The 21,812-nt window shown below is 40.6% G+C and overlaps 2 protein-coding genes across 2 annotated transcripts in view; one reads left to right on the forward strand and one right to left on the reverse strand.

The window, feature by feature from the left end:
* Positions 1-734: 734 nt before the first annotated feature.
* Positions 735-3,922, reverse strand: LOC139913326 (uncharacterized). Its single transcript, XM_071901308.2, has 2 exons — positions 3,611-3,922; positions 735-2,781 (listed from the first exon to the last, which is right to left on the reverse strand). Exons 1-2 carry the CDS (start codon positions 3,920-3,922, stop codon positions 1,639-1,641), a joined length of 1,455 nt encoding a protein of 484 aa, XP_071757409.2. The 3' UTR covers positions 735-1,638.
* Positions 3,923-5,265: 1,343 nt separating this feature from the next.
* jak2a (Janus kinase 2a) overlaps positions 5,266-21,812 on the forward strand; it is a 47,279-nt gene continuing 30,732 nt past the window's right edge. The window contains exons 1-2 of the mRNA XM_071901312.2: positions 5,266-5,577; positions 20,829-21,108. Coding sequence (XP_071757413.1) covers positions 20,853-21,108 — 256 coding nt within the window. The 5' untranslated portion in view covers positions 5,266-5,577; positions 20,829-20,852. The remainder of the gene's footprint in view (positions 5,578-20,828; positions 21,109-21,812) is intronic.

Raw genomic sequence — 21,812 nt, forward strand, 5'->3', positions numbered from 1 at the left:
TTAAGAAGAATCATCAAAACAATCTCTATCTATCTATCTATCTATCTATCTATCTATCTATCTATCTATCTATCTATCTATCTATCTATCTATCTATCTATCTCTCATCATGTTTCAATATTTTTCCTTTTTATTTAAGGCTGGGGAGTAATGGATTATATGCAATGGCATTACAAATAATACTAACTGCAGTTTATTGTATGTGGTATTATATAAAAAATGAGAAATCAAATTACTGCTAGTTTTTAAATTATAGGTGATTGATGATAGGGTTATTAAGAAACATGTCTGAGGGGAAAAATACTTTCATTTTAAATTCAGATATATTTTGGTTTGATAATAACAAAATCAGTTTATCTTTGCAATATATCCTTCACATAACTGTATATTGTATGGATTTTAAAGTAATCAAAATCCAAAGTAATCCAAAAGTAACTAAAAGCCGAGTATTACAGTGGATTGTTACTGATTACAATATTAAGTGAGAAATTAGTGATTATATCCACTCACACTCATTAGATCAGTGCAAAATTTGACAGCTTGCTACAAGAGAACAAAATTAAAAGCTCACAAGACATAGGCCTTGAAATTAAAATACACTTTTTAAACAGTGTAGTTTACACGTTGTCACAAGCTGTTCATTTAATTGGGACTGAAGCTGTAAATATTATTCTCCATTATTGTCCAAAAATGAATAAATGAGCAAACGAGCCAACAAACAAATACCAGCTATCAACTGTAAAGGCATTTTATTTCATTCATCAAGTAAACAACAAGACAGAGTTTGAAGTACAATCTGTTGCTAGAATTACAACAAAGTTTATTCAAGACCATTTTTAACAACAATGTCTTATCACACTTATAGGTCTTACAACAATGTCTCTCATTAGGGCTACAGTTCGCTCACCAAAAATCTGATGAAGTGCGAAGGACAACCAAATACAGCAACTACAGATCGATACATTCACAGTACATTTACGCAGAAATCTACACACCTATGTACTTTTTTCTTCCCTCGCTCTGTCCATTTTTCTAATACACGTCTTTTAGGCACTGTAGTATACATTTTTTTCTATAAAGCAGAGTAATCTTTGGCTGTAGAAAGAACAGAGGCAAGTACTGCGCTGTCTTGTCTCATAAACACCCCACATATCTAATATAAAGTGCAGAAGCTGTCTCAAGGTTGTTGGAAACAAAGCCCAATTCAACCCTGTCTGAGGCTCATTAACTTGCACTGTACCATACATGGTAGACGTACAGATATAGCACAACTAAATCTGCACACTGCATGCTACGGAATTGAATGCAGCGCAGTGCATCCACACAGATCAGTGAAAAGCTGCAAAAATCGCACAAGGACCATTACTTCCAGTCATTAGCCAGATGCTACAGTATGAACGCATTAACTCAGTCATTCTCAACAAGTGTGATGGGACACACTGGTGTAGCTGGGAGCGAGCTCAAGTGTGCCTCCAGATTTTGCTCAAGTGTTAAGAAAATCAATGTCAGACAAAAAAATTACATCTTGATTAAATTCAATTAGCTTAGCTTTGTCTTTGTACTTGCTGGCCCCTTGTTTGAAATGACACTGTAACAATTGCATTAATTAAGTTTTACGCTGTAACTGCCACTTCAACTTTAGTCCACAATCTCCTCAAGCACATTTTGCAGGCTACTCTTGCCATGGATGTCCTTCAGGTGACGCCTCAGGCCTGGCTTGTGCGCAAAGTGCACAGCACAATAATTACACTTATGGGGCTTATCCCCTGTGTGCAGGTTGAGGTGGTCTTGCAGCGTGGCCTTCTGGGAAAATGTCTTGTGGCACAGAGGGCAACGGAAGGGCTTGACCCCGGTGTGGACGCGTATGTGCCGGGTCAGGTTACTCTTCTGGGAGAAGCTCTTCCCACAGACCAAGCAGAGGTACTGCCTGTGCTCCTTCAGGTGGCCCACATAACTCTCCAGGTGCTGGAAGACCCGGTCGCACCTCCTGCACAGGTACGGCCTCTGAACCAACAGGCTGTCTGCATCGCCTGCCAGCTCCGCTCCAGCGAAGTGACTCCGAGACAGATGCGCCCTCGTGAGGCAAAGCAAATGGGACTCCATCGACTCTCCGCCTTCTTGCAGATGAGCTGCCAGCATGTACATTTCTTCCTCTTCCCTCGGCCCCTCCCGGTCCTGGGAGCTGTCCACCAGCTCTGCTTGGGGAGCAGGACTTGTCCTGGTTGAAGAGGACTTGTGGTCTCGGAAGGGTGTGGGAGGGCGCTGTTTTCGTCTGTGGGTGCCTGCGTGGTGGTAGAGGTGGAAGGATGGGCTGTTTGTGTGAGCGGGATGGATGTCTCCTCCTTCCTCTGACTCCAGGGTCTCCAGGCTGTGGGCTGTGTCCTCACATAACTCTACTTTAGGTTTTACCCCCTTCCCATCCTCTCTGACGCCCCTCAGTCCCTGACTATCCACCTTGGCTCCTTGGCTGACCCTCGACTTGGACTTAATTCCACCCGCCCCTCCATCCTCCGTACTTGCTTCCACCTGATCCCGGAAGCTGGTGCTGGGATGGGGTCCGTCCCTTTCCTCCTGATCTTGGAAGTTAGTGCTGTGCCATCCACTGTCCGGCTGCTGGGCTTCCCCTTCTTCTCTTTCACAATCTGCGTTTCTCTCCAATTTCAGATAAGCCAGGGTGGGACTGAGGTACTGGGAGACGGCCTGGGCGCACCGCTCCACCACCTGGCTCATCTGGAGCGCGCTGGCTGCGGTCAGGTAGCTCACCAATTCTCTCAGAGGGACCTGCACAGGAGAAATGGACATAATGGAGGTAAACCGGTGGTGTAGTGGTAGCTGTAGGTGGTCGGTATACTGCTGGGGGGAGATGGGTATACTCTCACCCCCACCTTTCCATATTTTGACATACTTTACTGACGCCCAAGGGGGTAATTCTCTTTTTACCCCATGGTTGGGGTGAAGTGTCAGCCAGCTAAGTACGGCGCTCAGGGATACTTTGGTGGATATGGCCGAAAATTGGGATCCATTTGCCATTCTGCTACCCCTTATATAAATGGTAATTAGGCCGATAGATTAATATACTGTACATATCCAGAAAGAGAAGTGTCTACTCTGCTGTAAACAACAGTAAAAACAAAGAAACAATCTATCTGTGAGACATTCACGCTATAATTCAATAGTTTTTTTTGTCACAAAAAGGGTTAAAAGTGTGTCATGAACACTTAGACAGAGTGAGACATATCTTTTGACGTTTGCCAAACTGAAACACCAAATGATTGTATATTTGGACATGAGATGTCTCAGAGATGGGTGACACATCATATTATTTGTCTGGCAGAACCCCCAGAAACAGACCAAGAGAACAAACAACAAAGAACAAACAGCCGATGCTAACAATTATTTCACTGACAAGTAAACTTTCAAAAAGAATGCGTGAATTTTCAACGCATCTGTAGTTTGGGGCAACACATCTTGTGTTATTTGTCAACTTGTGCTGCTTTATCATGCTGCGTTGAACACACGATGGCTGCTGTCCCAAATTTCTCTGCATGTGTTGAGAAGAGCCGATCCTTTTAAAGAGTCTAGGGAAGTAAAAGAGCGACTCCTACAGCACCTCCAGCAGCCCGGTGTAGCAGGAGAGCAGCAGCCTCCTGCCGACCTCCACGCTGGACACTACACCCACACTCAGCTCCGCTCGCCCTTCGTGAAGCAGGAACTGGTCACGCAGGAAGTCTGAGGACGCCGCCAGCACCACACGGTGGCCATGGAAGTGGAGAGGATGGGGAGCAGTGGCGCCTCGTGGCCCCCCGAGGAGGAGGGTCACATCACAAAAGCGCCGCTCCTCCCTCAGAGCATTCATTTTGCCGAGGATGGAGTCACCGTGGGCGGGGAAGCGAAACTGCAGGGTGTCAGAGGAGCTTGACATGATGCTCTGTCTCTGTTTGAGAGAATAGTTAGGACACAGTTTTGTTACAATGTTACTACATGGGTCGACAGAAATGCTGTTATGCTGCGTACAGTAGGCTGCATGCTATTCCACAGTTGTATACTTAGGTAGGGCATGCATATTACACACTACACGTGCACTTAGACACACACACACACTGTGGCTCAGGATGCATTGTGGGCCTGTTTCTGGCAGGTGTCCACATAGCAAGAGCTCCAGTTTTCACGAGTCTGGATCCCAAAGTATGACTGGAATTTTGTCCTGACGTGAAAAAGTTTAGGAACTGCCGGGATAGTAAATTGCATTAGGTACACTGCCAATTTAGTAGCCCACACCCACTGATACACAGCTAAATCACGAGTCTCCCATCATATCCTCATCATCAGATGGTTGAAGGTGAAGCGAAATCTAGGCATCTCAGTTATGCAAACAGAATAAAAGAGTACACAAATGGACTCGAACTAGATAATTCAACCCCACCTTTTACTGCAGGCTCATCCTCTGAGATGATGGACCTAACGGGTAAGCAGCGCACGAGCCCCGAGCTTTGGCTGAAGAGAATAATTATAAAAGGCAGACAGGATACTATATTTATTCGCCTGATGTCCGACACCGTTTTATTTACAGTAAACAAAAAAAAAACAAAACCTACTCATCTGTCGAAGGATGACATGCATCGGTCAACGATAAGCGACGGTCACTCAAACGTGAGAGCCATGGCCAAAGACCGGCTTCCTGCTTCTGAGGCATATTTAGGCACTGCATGTTGCGCGCAGGAGCACATGAATTAATTAACCCCTTCAGTGCCTTTATTGTACAGGGCACCGGGGAATCCTGTTGGAGGGGACATTAAACGAGACAACGTTATATTCATATGTTATTCACTCAAACGACATGCATGCGGATTCATTGGCAATGACAGGCTGTACAACAAAGTAGCACAAAAAAAGGTGCAACGCCCACAACAAACCGCTTGGGGGTGGTCGTGCTTATCTAATTCACTCAAAGAAAACTTACCACTTCAAACTATGCTCAGAATTTGGATTATAGTTACAGCGACACGTTAATAAGTCGTGTTGAAAATGGCCAAACTGTACATCTCTATTTTGTCCAGCAACCGTAGACTCCCAGTCGGGTTGTTTTGAGGAGAGCCGCACTGACCGAGGAGGCGTGGAGTAAACGTTAAGCTGTAATGAACGCATCCTGCCCCGCCCTCCTCAGACACAACGGCTACTGTGGTGGGGGTCAACTGAGGTTGAGTCATGGGTAGTGGTGCTGGGTAAAGACAGTCGCTTCTGCCAAACGAAACTCAAGTGAAACACAACTCAGTTAGCTTGCTCGGAGCTACAGAATGGCAAGCCTGCACCAGAAAATGAAGACACGAGACAAGACTCGCAGGCAGTGACTCACCGGACCGAGTAAATGAAAGTTGGCGGCGGGGCAAACCAGCAGCGACGCAAGACTTACTTTGTTGGCAGCCTAACGTAAGCTATTACGTTAGTGGCTTAATTTAGTTAGCTAACGTTAGTTATCCAGTTAGGTTGAATGTGTCGTGGACTACAAAGACTAATCTCTGTTGAGTTTGGAATTTAAAATACCCGACTACAGCACTTCAGCAGACGACAGGCTGACAAGTAAGTTAAGTAGTGTGTTTTGATGGTTATGAGCTGTCATTCGTGTCTCCTGAGTCCCGAAAACTAACACCAGCATCAACGTCAGCTATACAGCGCTTGTCTTAGCAAGTTAAGTCATCTGATCTGTCATGTATGATCGCCCTGTCGTTGAATGCTCCACCAAGCCATTTCTTTTCGGCTGTATCTGACTGTTACCGTTATTCCTGTGGTATAGAGGACACTCTCGGTGTGAATGTGTGAACATGAGCCACTCTCTCCAAAGACAGGAACCAGAGAACCGTGAGTGGAGTCTGTCATGTCATTAAGTTGTAAAACCTGAGGATGCTCCATAGACAACAAGTGGGATATTATTTATTCAACTCACGGGATCGTTGTGGATAGAAAGTCTATCTGCTGCTGCTCCATAGATAATTAATTGTGGAAACAGGTCACAACACTTCATTCTCTTTGAAGCAGTCCAATTCATTTTCTGGTTCAAGCTTTAATGCTGGTGCTGTTCTCTGACTTAGAGAGAGCTGCTGTTGTTCACAATATGGATTAAACAGTCCTAGACAATAGAAATAATGTCGCTAAGGGTTACAGTATCTCATTGAAACTAACTCAACAGCTATTATTACAGCAAGACAGTTCGATTACTAGGCTACTGAGGCTGTAGACTAGTATAGGCTAACCTGTTTTAGGGCTAGTCATGCTCTAAATAGTCTACTATTGTCTAAATGTTCATTTAAGTTTAAAAAAACAAGTAGGCCTACATAAGATCCTGATTTTAGTGTGACATTTTCCATGTGTAGACTGTGCCGACCCCATTAATCATCAAAGTACTTTTCTTGTCTTCTGTATTATAGCCTAATATTTACTGGAACAACATAATCTGTGACACAGATGTGTCTTTAATGGGGAAAGAAGATGATGCTAACATTCTGTGAGTCACTGTAAGAAATAGTTTCTCCTCAGTTGTTTTGTCTAAAAGGGAACACACAGCCACTGCTAGGTCAAAATAATGTCCAGTCAGCCTACTCTAATCTCATGTGAGTTTTTACCATAGATAGACTTGTATCTAGATCTGAACAATGTAATCAATATGAAACATCTCATACCATGGTGTGGCTTGGGGTCAAATGAATTGTCTGTTTCCTGAGGCATGCTATTCCATCATGGTTGACTGAAAAACCTCGCCAACACATTTTACATCTTGCAATTTTTACAATTTGACCATCTGCCCAAGTTCTTCCATTTGGGCAATACTTTGACAGTCATTTATGTTTTTTTACTAGCAAGAGGACTATTCGAGGAGGATGCTATCTTCAAAAATCTTCCTCTTTTCCATAATATTGATTCGGTTTTTTATAGTTTTTAGCTGCGACCACTGTGCCACTGTCCTTCTAACATAGCAATAGCCAAAGCAAACAGCCACACATGCACCGCACTGTGCCGCAGGGAGAGGAAAAGCCTGTCTGTTCCCCATCTGTCTTTCATCATATTGATCTGTATTCCATTCTGTAGTTTCTGCTAGTGGAACTCAAAGACAACATGAAGTGAAAACTGACTTTTTGTGCTCAAACAAATCTAAAATAATTCATTCTTCCAGTGAACATTCAATGAACTTACTCAGCCTGCACATGAGGGCATAACATTTTGATTGACATCTCTTAGTGCTTGAGGTTCTCACGGGGTGTGCATGTTCCAAATTTGTACTGTAAGTGTGTTAACTAGATTTGTCTATAGGGTCCTTTTATGGGAAATTGTTCTAACTAACAAGGCTATGTCATGTCTCTATATACTGCATTTTATCTATTTTGCAGCATTGTAATGCTGAAAAAGAGCAAACCATCCCTGGATAAAAAAAAGGTTAAAATGAACTCTCAGAACACAAATAAACAGATGGGTATTCTCATTCAGAATAGCAATCGTGAAAGGCAGTTTAGCTGATACATTTAAGTCTATAGAATATTTAAGAAAATGTGAGCGTTATAGTGGTAGATTACTGTTTCCACATTGACAATGTACGGAACAAATCAGGACGCTGTTTACAACGGAACTGAAACATACAGTCAATAATGATATGTGCCTATTTTCCTGGGAAGTGACACTGAAAGAATGCATCAGGTACAACTCACACAGACTTATCGTTGAATCATCATCATCGCACAAGGAACAAGCACCTTTTCGTAACTTAATGTAGAAATTCTGGGAAGTGTAAACATATTGCTGAAATGGCTACTTTGTTGCATCACTATATGGGAAGTGGGTGAGCAGTATTGCTAAGGGCAATATGAACTTTAGACACAACTCTCTTATTATACTGTTTGTTCAGTGACTAAGGATTACAGCCAATAGTTAGACCAACTTTTAGATATTCTTCTGCCAGCTTGTTGTCATCTTGTCTCAAAATTAAGAGGAAGGGGGATTTTCATAATGGCTTCCTTTTCAGAGATTCACAACCAATAACAAAACTTGGAACTGGGGTTACTTGTAAAATATTACTCAGAGGTCTGCCATAGGGAATGATCAATGTTGGGTTCATTAGTCAACTGAAACACTGACAAATGATGACTACTGTAATCAAGAAAAAGCACTGTATGCAAAACAAAGCCTAGAGGAGTACACATTAGTCACATGGAAACATGCCCAGAAGTATGGAGTGGTGGTGTTACACTACCGATTCAAACAACACCAAACACCACATGAAATTTCCATTCAGTCCATCCTCAATGGATTTCCTTAGGAGTATCATACAGTATTACTGAAGGTGCCCTTGATTAACTAGCCAATGCATAGGTTAAGATGAGGATGGGCCTCAGTGGCTAAGGGTTAGGGACCTTGTCTCTATAAAAGACAAAACATGCTATCAGTAAGCATTGGGAACAAGGACCTTGGTGATTTCACTTGTATAACGTGTGTAGGTAGATATGTCTGGTATTCAATGCGAGCCAGATTGTGTAGAGCTTATGTTAACCCCCTCCTCAAAACAATAGGCGCTCCACCAATGAACTTCACAAATAGCAGCTTTTCACCTTTTTCATGTGAGGAGACATTTTTCTTCCCACTGGAAAAGTTTTATATTGCGCCACAGTGCATGTCATTAAAGTATCAATTGTGGGACAGCTTGCCAATCTCCAAGTACTTGTGAGCAGATGTAAGTGTGTACAACACATGTAAGTGTTTCCTAAATCCTGACACTGCTGACCCATATACTGTTGCTTTTATTGTTTGTTTGTGAAGCAGACATCTAGTATATGACATTTAGGCTCTGAGAAGAGAGTTATCAGTTGTATCAAAGTTGAATATGTGGTAACTGGACATAGTCTACTCTACACTGTTGTAATCACACTATCTAGCCCGGTTTTTCCATGTTAATTGAATTTGCTTTGCAGTAAGATGAGAAAAATGCCATTCCCTGACATGGCAAGAGAGGAACAGTGACATACAGTACTTTGTATTTTGTGGTGTTGCGACCTGAATTCGAAATGGATTAAATTGAGATTTTTTTGTCAACAGTCTACACAAACTACCCCATCATGACAAGTGAAAACATGTTTTTTTCCTATCTTCTTGGGCACATATCACCTGGGCACATCTGGATTTGTCAAAGTTGGATGGGGAGCATCTGTAAGCAGCTGTCTTCAATTCATTTCACAGATTCCAGGTCTGGCTTTGGCTTGCCAACACAAGGATCTTCATTCTTGTGCTTAAGTCGTTCCAGTATTGGTTTGGCTGTATGCTTAAGGTCATCATTTTCCTGTTGAAGCATAAATCATCTGAAGCAGGTTCTCCTGAGGAATTTGGCTCCATTCATTGTTCCCTCTGTCCTTACAAGTCTCCCAGTCCTTGCAGCTGAAAAGCCCCTCCACAGCATGCTTTACAGTAGGGATGGTGTTACATGGGTGATGAGCTGTCCCGGTTTCTGACAGAGAAAGTCTGTCGCATTACGGCTGAAGATTTCAAATTTCATTGCATCAGACCACAGAATTTTGCCTCATGCTCAGAAATCTTGCCTTGAGGCTTTCAGCCTTTCACTGCCTTTTTTTGGCAAAATCCTGCTGTCATTATGGATCAAGCTGTGTCCGTCTGTCTATCAAACATGATATCTCCGGTGATATCAAATGTAGAGCAGGTGCATTTCCTCTTGTGGCCCTTTTTGGCTGGGTGCTCTGCTATCACTAAAACATGAAAAGAACCATGGGGAACATGGGATAGCGGCACTCCAAAAATCCAGAACACAGCAAGACTCAGTCTCAGTTTGCCAGTTTTTTTTTTTATTTTTGGCATCATCAGGCTTATGCGTTTCGGCATAGAGCCTTCATCAGAGCACCAAGCATTGGTGTTCCCCATGGATCTCCGGTGATATCTCAGACACATTGCATTGTAGCACTGTGTTCCAGCAGGAATAAAGCTGTCCTCGCTGTGGTTATTGGAGTATGCTGAACAGACAGAAAAAGCTAATGCAAGGCTGTTTATACAGTGGAATTAACAAGTCCATGGGAAGATACTGATAAGAGAGTGAGCTGTCTATAATTAGAAGCTGTGTGATATGGTACTGGCAGTTACAGAATGTTGTTATCAAAATCAAAATATAGAGTGGACAGTGGAAAATTTCTGGATGGACAGTGGACATGGAAAACTGCTGAGTACAGACTATAAGCTAAAGCAATAGTAATGCATCTATTTACAGGTTTGTCTCAACAATGCCTGAACTGGTACCAGGCCTTGATGTCCACCTCAACCTGAAGTAGGCCTAGATGTAGTTCCACTTTCTAGTATTTGTTGTAGGTGCTCTAAGCGGGCCCTATGTTTTTGTTGTTGTTTGTTTATTTTAGAAAGCTAAGTTAGCAGTATTTTGTTTGTTGGTTACTGTTGGTCAGCTATGCAATAGTTAGATCTAAGGTTGGGTTTTGTTACCTGGTGCTTGGTTCCTTTATCCTTTTCCCCCAACAAATTATATAAAAAGGTTTGATAAGATTTTGATACTGGATTCAGATTCTATAAAATGCTTTCGTACCCCAACCCTAGTTACATGTGGTAGTAGTTGTTATATAAATATTTTGTAACAACTAAGTTCTACATTAGAGATAGTTTGTGTGGTGCAACCCGTTTTAAATTAGTGATGTGTGAATCTAAATTTAGGTAACATTTACATTATAACGAGGCTAAGTTTGAACTTACAAACTGCTGGTGCAACCGGCTTCTGGTCTGAATTTGATTAAACTTGGAGGGATGTTGCATCTTGTTACTGATTGGCCCAAGTAGTGCCTGCATCATTCATGTGGGATGACATGTTTTCTTGGTTTCAGGATTCACTTTGTTCTGGTCACTCTGCCGTACAGCCCAGGTTTGTGAGGTGTTGCACTGACTGTTGTCCTTCTGGCGAGATCTCCCATCGAGGCCAAGGAACTCTGTAGTTCTTTCAGAGTGACCCTTGGGCTCTTGGTCTCCTCCCTGACCAAGGTTCTTGTCCGGTTGCTCGTTTGGTCAGACAATCAGCTCTAGGAAGAGTCTGGTCAGACATGCTCTGTCATCTGCATAGATATCTATGTTTCGTTCTAAATTATTTCAGGTGGTTATTCAGGTGGACTTTAATCAAGTTGTAGAGACATCTCAAGGACATTCAAAGGAATTTGGCTGCCCCTTAACTCAATTTGGTGTGTCACTGCGCAGGATTTGAATACTTATTAAAACCTACTAAAAATGTAAATTATTAAATGTTCAGCTGTTCATCTTTAATACATTTATATAAAAAAAGTGTAAATATAAAAATCCACTTCGACATGGATTATTGAGTGTAGATCCATGATAAAAGTACTAATTTATTCCCTTTGGAAATCAGGCTTTAATACCACAAAATACGGAAAAAGTCAAAGGTTCTGAATACTTTCAGGTACTTTTGCACCTGACAGGCAGGCAGTATCCAAGATGTCCATCTACAGTAGATGTGTTGTACTAGGGTCCTCCCCAGCTTGCCGAAAAAACATTAGGCAAGATTTTGCAGCGATAGAGAACCTTGCTGCAGGAAGGCTTGGTAGAGCTTGGCTCTTGCAGACGGTCATCAATGTAGGCATTTTTAGATGCAATGCACTTGTAGGAGATGGTGGCCCTTTGCTGTTAATTGTTTTATGATAACATTTCATGAATCATATTTAAATGTTTTTTTTAATTGACAGAGAAAGTAGCAGAAAGGCGGGAGACAATATCTATTAAATTCATTAATTCAATTAATTTCATCATCCTGTATTTCATGAATATATGTAGGAGGATTTGATTTTGAAATTTGAAATTTGATCTTTAATCGACCGTTAACACTCATTTATGTCAAACAGTGGTGCCAGAAAATGTTAATGGCCCAGCTAAATGTTATTGGTTACAGGAATTGGCCATTTCAACAATGTTGGTTGGAGGAATAACAGAGGAGTCGAGCCTGTTAGTAAAAGCACATTCCAAGTGTTTTACCAATCCCATATGCTGCATGCAGCTGGTAACTGTTTGTAGACGTTAGGATTGGGCTGTAACATTTTGAACAAGAAGATTTAACTTGTAAAATCAAAAGCGATTAGGCTATAACATCTGGGTAACATCCTGGACCAATGCAAACTAATATTTTGATGATGTCTAATAATTTATCACATTGACCATAAAATATTTTGTCAGTCATCAGTCATTGCTCCACTTGTACACAAATTTTGTCACAGGTTTGGGGGCAAATGATATTAGATGCAGGGACTTTTCTATATCTTAGGGTTTAGTGAATTGATGCCCCTGGCTCAAGCCACCTGGAAACTGATTGTTGTTAAGGTTTTTTTTAAAAATAAATTACAATTTAAAAAATGTAAAACCTGACGAATGCTCATTTTTTAACATTTAACTGAACTGCGTGGCATGGCACATACAGTATATTTCATCTTCTAGCATGAAGATAACTGGAGATGATATCCCTGGCTACTTTTTTGTGATATCTTTGCATAATTTAAACCTTATTCGTCTTTGTTATATTTTCAAACATTGTAAAATATTGCTATTGCATTTTGTAAAAGCGCTATCTGTTGGCATATTTGTTTTACAAATTATATTCCTGTGGTCATTCGGCCTGCTGTTTTCAGAGTAAGGTAATCTAGTGACTCATTGGGGAATACTCATAGAACATTTAGAAAAAATGAGTGCTGTATGAAGTTTACTAAGGTCATGTCACCTGATTTCTCTGTGTTGAAGTTCAAATTTTTTAGTTACTTCTCACTGCCATTGGAGCTGCCAACATGGGAAGTTGCCTGGCGCAGCTTTAAACAAATGACTGTAAATGGTCAATAAACAGGTAGCGGCAGGCACAAACCGGTTGAAGGAACAAAACACCCATCTGCAAGACAACAGTCTGCAAGTGAGCCTGTCAGACAGGTGGAACATTTGGCAAGTTGCCTTGGCGCTTGTTTCACCACGCTGGCCAAGACTGTAGTCTCAAACATGTCTCTGAGCATCCACATTTTAGAAATTTTTTTTTCAAAATGCCAAACTGATTTTGCAGACCATTGCCCTGTTTACCATTGTCTCTCTCTTTTTTTTTTTTTTTTTTGCCATTCTTACCTTTATTGACAAGTCAGTAGAGATTGACAGGAAAGACAGGGCAGAGAGAGAGGTGATGACATGCAGCAAAGGGCATTTAGGACCTTTTTTTTAATCGCTTTGGAACTTGATCCAAACTTTGAAAGAAGCCTACAGGGTCCATCTTGCCAGTTGCCGAGTACAAAAAGTGCAAAAAGTTCAGAGGCTGAGTTAGGCAGGCGGAAAGATAGGGAAAGTTGGGTGACATCAGTAGTGCGCAGTAGAGTAGAGCGACCATAAAGGACAGTCTGGTTGAGCTGATAGCTCTGACCTCAGCTAGCACGCTGATAAAATACAACAAGGAACTGGTCTAACTCTGCCTGTCTCCTACATGATAAATGTATGGGTGTACACACTCACACACATACACACACAAACGCACAAAAAATGGTGGGAAAATGGTGTTTTCCTGTATTCTCAAGCATATGCTCAGCTTCCCTTTGTAGTAGCACAGTGGTCCAAAACTAACATCTTGGCTGTCCTGCCAGGAGCTGGTAAACCCCAAAAAATAACCTTTTACTTGCCAAGAATAATTTTGACCAGCCAAATGATTAATATACATTTTCTTTCCCACCAGTTTTTAATGGCATTTCCTGTATAGAATTAGGTATTGTGTGAAACATTGGATTGAAATCTTTGTAGAGTTTTAATGTAATACATGCTCACTAACTTATATAATGGATCAAATTTGTAATTTATTATGAAGTGCAACAGAACTCAAATTACAAGAGAATGTTTTGAAGTAATCCTCAAGTAATCTTGGCTAGTTAACCACAAGGCAAGTACTCCCGCCCACTGAAATTGATGTGTGCGGCTAGAAGTCCAGACTGATTCGTGGAGCAAAACAGAATGTGAGGTCACGTGATCAGGATGGTCTTACCAGGCTAGGATAGATGCAGGATGGAGGACTTCTACCATGGCTAGATTAGATAGAGATTGGACGTGAAGTTGGGATTTGTCTTTTCCATGTTTTCAAAGGAGGGTTTGCCCTCCCAAGTATATTTCCCTTGGCTTCGTTTATGTATTTTTTGGTATGCTTTGCAGTTTATCTCCCAGAGATTTTTGTGTAGGCCTTGCTTTTGATGTTTGTGTTAATACTGTTGCACTTCCTCTTTATGGTTTTTGACTGCTGTCCCTTGATAATGCAGACTTTGTGTGACTACCCAAGGTGTGATCAAGGGGAAGATGTTGTATAGTGCTTTTTTCTGTTTTTGAGTCATCGTTGTAGTCTAGTCTAGACCTAGCTTTGATGTGAAATTCAACTCTCAGACCATACACTTGATTGACTGTCATGCAGTAGATAACAAGACTATGAGAAAGGATGTTCTCTGCTATTTGATTTCTGCCAAGTTAGAAAATACAGTTTCACCTTTTTATGCATGACTACTCAAAAACAGACTTAACACAGAAAATCCAATTTTTTTCTTTCTTATATACCTATGAGCCGTGTCAACCACCCATTTTATTCTAGCTTGAAAATCAGAGGGCTGAAATGTGTGGTTTGTGTCAGATTGAGAAAAGATGCATCACACTTTTTGCAACAAGGCAAAAAAATCTTGAAGTATGGAAATGACATAGCTTACCACATGCCTCCAACTCTGTTCTGCCTGTTCAGCAAGGCTGTAATCAAAGTCAGACTAGCAATAGTGTCACTCACCAGACATGTCAGAGAAAAAAATGTTTCAATCTGTTTCAATATTTGTATTTTGAAGCAGCCAAAGTCTTAAATCCAACAATCTTTTTTCAATTGTTCCATTTCCTCTTCAAAGTCATAGGATTCAGCAGGGAAAAAAACAAATAGAATATAGGCAATATAAAAAAGCCAATATAAAAAATAAGCAATAAGGACAGTAAAATTGTTCATTTAGATCCCCATTAGTTGTTACCAAGAAGGGTAACAACTTCTGTAAATGTCAATTTTGGCCCTATATACTGTAAATATAGGCTAAGTATGGATAACCCTTTATAAGTGGAGTAGGCTATATTAATTTACAGTGATGTACATGGTCTGCAAATGTACATTGACATTAAGAAGTCTAGAAGGCCATATATACAGTATGTACGTAAAATGTTTTGGCTTGCAGACTAGCGCTATAAAAACTACAAACTTTATCAAATATATTCACTGAACAGATATAGCCTAGGTAGCATTTTTACAGAATGTGCCTTTCATATATGTACATTACCAGCTGTCCCATGTTACAAAGCTCCAGGACAGAGGTACCATATGTACAGAGAAATGGCAGTGTGCAAAAACACATGTGCATTATCATCTGTTCACAGTATCACCATATTATCAGAAGCTGTAGCAGGTAAAGTGTAATTCGTACCGTCTCATGTGCAGAGATGTGCAGAAATGTGTCCACATATTGTCCAGAGTCAAGGAATGCTGAGAGTAGTGCAGTCGTGTGATGAGTTGTCATATGTGTCAGGATTAGCCTGATATTCAGACTGAATGGCCATTTCATTACCACTTCATTATTCAGTCTGACATTTCCTCCTTGTTAGCCGTTTTCTGTGTGGGGGGTTTGATTTTCCCCGAACCAATCACTAGTGACTGACGTATCCGGCCGCTCTGACGTTATTTTCAATTACACTGATGCTGGGCGTATTTACTAACTTTACCAAGAATGTCGGTCGTTTTTGACAAAAATATCATCTTTGTAAAGACAATATGTTGGTTAAGGAATGATTTCAACAAATATTATTCTGCCGAAACGCCAATGAAAAACCCGTTGCACAAACGGTTCAAACTTTAGTCCCACCCACACAGGCGCTGATTGGTCTGATCGTTTTTCCGATCGAGAAATCGCCGTTGAATAGAGCAACACCAGACCCTGAATCACTCGACAAATCTGAAGAGTGGGTGGGTCGCGATTCAGGAGTCGGGAACCAGGCTATGTCAGGATAAGTAATCATAAAAATAATTGATGATAAGATTATATTAACAACACTGATCCTTAAGTGCACCACCTGAGTGACTGAATAGCCCCATGTAGTATAGATGGGTGTGCAAGAGGATACTGGACAGTAGAACTTCAGTTATCTGACTCTCTGAGGTCTGAACCAACCAACCCAATGGCTCTAATCTCCAAAAATGTACCAGTCTAAAAATATATACTCTTGATTGTGTGTAATTGTGAGAATTTGCTTGCAGGTAGATTCAAATAAAACTATTTAGGCTGAAGTGCAAACTAGACTGAGCAAACTGGTGAAATGTGCTGTTCATCTGCATTTTCCATATTTCACAATCAATTTAATTTAACCTAATCTTGATATATTTTTTTTTTTTGTACGTTTCAGTATAAAACATTTCATTCTTCATAACAGACTGCTGTAAGCAAAGCAGCCCCTGCTGTTTACTGTTATGCCAGCTCAGATACACACTGCCATGCGGACTGGAAATATCCAAGTACTTTCCTACCTTTATCTTTATGTATTGCTGGCTGCCTACGACGTCTAGTACAGCAATAGAAATCACTAAGGGTAATCACATTTGGTCTTTGAGACTTGACGGTTTGACCCAATTTTCAACTTCCTTATGAACAAATGAACTCCACATTTCACTGAGCTGGAGAGCTGAGAGCCTGACTGATTTCTTCCATTCTTTTGTGTGTTCTTCTTACACTTCTTTCTATTAGGACCAAAAACAATATTGATCCTGAACCATTGACAGCTCAGGGATTGCAAATATTTTACAGGCCTGAATTTAACTTGCAATTGAACGCATTTGCTGGATCCATGTACTGATAAGTGAACCATATAGCAATAGCCTTCAGACAAGTTGGGCTCTTCATACTGTCTCCATTTAAACATTTTGGCGACTGAGGAAAAATTATTTTTTATATGATGGTTTGTTTCTGACACTTTCCCCTAAGAGAATCCAAAATCAGGGTTTTCTCTGCTCATTCATAATCCTCCTCATAATCCGTAACCGATACTTGGCACACACCTTCTCTGAACCATTTCTGATTGACCACAAAGCCAGCCCATTTTAGATTATTTGATCATCCCAAAATAAATAGGGGATGATGTGTCGCCCTGCCTCAGGAAACAGACGTGTATCTAAAAGGTTGAGAAATTTGCTAGTCTGTTAGTCTGCCCCAGTTTATGGTCCATTTTATTTTGGATACCGACAATAGAATCAGATCATTATTTGATGGATGCTGGCAAAGATGAGAAAGCAAGCAAGGATGCAGAGTAAAGGAGACTTATGAATAAAAAAGGGAAGGATGGGATTTTTTCTCTCTTTGTGTTTTGTGTATAGCCTACTTCTACAGCACCTTGGTCGATACTTGTTTTTTTTAAGTGTGCTTTTTAAATAAAGTGAACGTGAACTTGAGTATTGAAGAGGCTTTTGAGAATGATAATAAGCCTGCAAAGGGTTCGTAGGCGTGGCAAGAATTTAAGCAATGCTGTCTGAAAACCTAAACAAAAACGCAACCACACTTACACTTGTCACTTAGATGTTTGTTATGTCATACGATCGGCCAGAATGGATCAACTGACATGAAAAATATATTGGGACTTGATAACTGATCCCATATCACTTCTTGAGACCTGGGACAAACATGCCCCACAAATTAAAGTTCTGCTCTTGTTTAAAATTAATACAATTCTAACGTTAAAACTCATCAGAGAGAATCATCTGAATGGCTTTTACACAAGTCCACCATTCATTTTATAATATTTAATATTTTTGGTAAATTATGTGATTATGTGTTATCCCAGTACCTGTAAAACCACTTGTCCTCAGACTAGAAATCACAATTTCAAATTGGTTTAAAAATGTTAAAAACCTCTTCCTAAAATGTTAGTATCAGCTGAAAGAGGAGCATGAACACCATACCAGAAATCTTTAAAACAATAAGATCAGGAAACCACCTGGTCAGCTGTGACGCAGAGGACTCCTCCACTTTCCGTCACCTCTGTCAGATGGATTTCTCGTTGATTTAAAATAAATGTGCTTATATCATCAAAAGTCATCATCAAAAATAAAGGTACAAAGGAGTACCTGTTGAGCGTACGCTGTGGGCTATGAAGCTCCTACCAGAGGATAGGATCTCCCACCCTACCCATGTTCTACACCCTGAGTACCAGGGTAATGGCAGTAGCAACGGCATGAAAAGCAGGATTTTGTGGAAAAAAATGATAAAATCTGGAGGTTGCATCGAGACTTTGTTGGATAGCTAAGAACTTGTTTTCTAAACATATCTGATTAGATTTCTCAACATGTTAGCTCTCAACACCTAGCTAGGTGTGCAGCATCAACTGCTGCAGTAGTTGAAGTTACTATAGTCCTGGAATAATCAGGATAACCACTTAATTTACCAGTGTAGTGTCAAGAAGGATAGATCCACTCTACTATGTCCATACGCTCCGGTGGGGTAGCTGTCTTTCAGTATCATAACATTAGCCTCTTAGAATTAAAAAATGTTTTATTATTCCCCAAACTTAAAGTAAAATTCCACCCTCACATACTTTGTGATGAAGTGTTATAATTTACCTTTTTGTTGTACTCACTTTCCCTCAACCTGCCTTGTCTGCTTCTACTTCAGTTAGTAATTTCCTACATTTCCCAGAATGCCTTTCGACAACCCAGAGAGAATGGCGTGAACTTGTGATTGGAGTATGAGTGGACGTAGGAAGTTAGCTTGATATTGGATATTCAGTCGATATTCATTTTCCACCTTTAGTAACTTGTAGAGCAAACAAGTAAAGTCACATTAATGAATATATTCGTGATTACTGGAAGAGGAAGAATAACATTTTTCAATAATTGAGAAGATATTATTCCTATATGCAACCATAAGTTCATATGGGAAACAAGCTACTGAAATTTGGATGTATTCATGCGGTAGAGAAATATTTTCACAAATATTGAAACCAGTGGTTGCAGCCAGAGGACCCGAGGTCAAGTCCCCATATTGGCAAGCATCTGCCCAGCTGAAGTGTCCTTGATCAAGACAATGAATCCCTCCAGGGGGGCTGTTCTGTACCTGCCCTGTGGAGGAAAGAAAACAAAAAGACAATTTCCCGTTGGAAATCAATCAAAAAGTCTCACTAGATACAATTTGATTTGGCCAGCTGTCTATGTTAAGTTGCAAAGCTACAATATGCAACTGTTTTGACATATAAATAACAATGAATAATATATTATACATTATCAGTCTGTCTGTGACCCTCTGTGAACATGCCTAAATCCCCCCTTTTGCCTGAAATTGGCTTTTCAAAGCTGTTTTGGGGTTTATACTTTTTGCTGTAGGCAGCTGGGTTGTAAAAGAACAGTGAAGCTAAACATGTGGCAGACAAGACCTGTTCAAAAACACAGGTGAACATTGGCATTGCTTTTTTTTTTTTATTGCTGATTGCCTGCATTCATTGTCTGCTTCTTCAACACCTATTGTGGTCTTAAGAAAAGCTGTTACCTCAGCCTCAAGCTGGATGACTTTTCAAGGTAGACAGCTCATCAAGATGAGTGGCAACTGTTGGGGCGTCAGTTTGAACAATTGAGGGGGAGTCAGTTGCATACAGTGTATCTGGAAACAAAAGATCATTCAAAATTTATATTTTTAGAATGAGATTACCTACCAAGAGACATACACAGGAGAGTTTTTCCAGGGCAGCCAAGTTTTGACTTCAGTTTGGAGTGAGATTTGTTTCCGGGGGGGTTTTAAATAGTAATTTAAAACAAATTTCCTGCATTTCTACACCACCTAACCTCTTGGATTAAGTCAAGAAACAGCAACCCTGTATAATGTTAACCAAAAATGTTAAATTATGTTATATTACTAGATTTCAGCATTGAGGTGCTTACATTCATTATTTTGCATAGGCATACTAACCTAAAAACCTATTATTGGGAATCGTGAGAAAGTTTCAGAGCGACAGACACAGAGCGTCCCCGTAAGCATAGTAACTCACTCTCACTCCTGCCTGCGTGCGCACGGCGCGAGAGGAGAGGGAGAGACGCAGAAGAGCCGCTGACTGAGATTACTCTGAGCACCATGCAGCGCCGCACGCCACTACAATGGAGGGTTACCTATCCCCAGCTCCGCTCGTGACAGCCAGGGGAAAAAATGAAACATCACATTTCAAGTTGCTAGCAATATTGAATTGCAACAGTGGACTTTGTAATTTAATATACATTATTAAACTGCACTAGATTACAAGATTGTTGTGTGTATTGTCTTTAATGCAAAATAAACTATCTGATGTTGCACTACAGGGTGCTAGAACATTAACGTTATCTCACTAAGGAGGACCCTTGCGTTAAATATTTTTATGTAAATGTTACAATGCTAATGCATGAGAGTTTCAGTTAAATACACACAGACACACGCACACACGCACAGGCACGCACACGTTTCAGTTCAATAAAGCAATATTTTTCTTCAAAGCAAAATACTTACTTGCCATAGTACGTTTAATTAAAAGGGGGAAAAAATTAATACTGTGAAATACCGTATACCGTGGTATTTTGGTAGATACCTTACTGTGAAATTTCATACCGTTATATCCCTAGCCTGTTCTTGGAAAGGTACGCAAGTTTGAAAATATTCATCCCACGTTTGCGATGATACTGACTTAAATGTCTAACTGATTCTCAGATACGAGATATGGCTTTTTAAGTGTTTCTCTTTCTTTCTCTCTCTCTCTCCTGACAGGTCGATGTTTGTCCTGAGCTGCACATGGTCTGTGTTACACTGATGGACATGGACTTGCCCGCTTCCTGTCCCTCAGCACGTCACAATGGCCGCCTCCCTCACCTTGACACCGCCCATGGACTTGACTCCAAACGGGAAATGGCTGCCACCTGTCTGGCCGTGCACCTTTACTACCTGGGGAGTGATGGAGTAGGGGTTAACATTTCAGAAAGTGAGCTCACCTACCCACCCGGGGACTACGTGGTAGAGGAGCTGTGCGTCGATGCAGCGAAAGCATGTGGTGAGTCACGAGAGGTTTTTGGTTCTCATGTGTACCCACACACACACACACACACACACACATCCTCCACACATTTTAAAATAGGAAATAATAGGAAATTTCTTCCTACTCCTCCTCCCCCACACCCACCCACAAATTTCTTATTTTTCTTATTTCTATATTATTGTTGTTATATATTGTAGTATAATGCACATACTTTACTTATTTTTATTTGCACATATTTTTGTAATGCAAATACGGTACTTTACATATTTCTATTTTATTGTAGTATAATGCACATATTCTACATATTTTTATATTTATTTTCTTATTTCTATTTTTCTTATAATTTCTCTATGCCTATATATATTTCTGTGAGCAACTGCAACGAAACCCAATTTCCCCTCGGGGATCAATAAAGTATTTCTGATTCTGATTCTGATTTCTGATTCTGAAATATTCTGCAACTCCAGAGGCATAAGTGTCAATCCAGTAAATCTATGAAAGCCTTGTAGTTTTGATCCTGTGTGTATGTTTGGGCTACTGGCTGGATTATGATTACCTTTGTGATTCTTGTCTGTGTGGCAGACTGCAGTCAACAGGCAGTGTACTTATAGACCACTCAATTGTAGACTAGATTTTAGTAGGCCGGGTAGGCTTATAGTAGTCTGGCGGATCACGGAAACCTGCCAAATAGCCTGCTAAAAGTTTTATGAGGAGTATTT

This window comes from Centroberyx gerrardi, chromosome 2 (assembly GCF_048128805.1).
Source record: "Centroberyx gerrardi isolate f3 chromosome 2, fCenGer3.hap1.cur.20231027, whole genome shotgun sequence".
Taxonomy (NCBI): Eukaryota; Metazoa; Chordata; class Actinopteri; order Beryciformes; family Berycidae; genus Centroberyx; species Centroberyx gerrardi.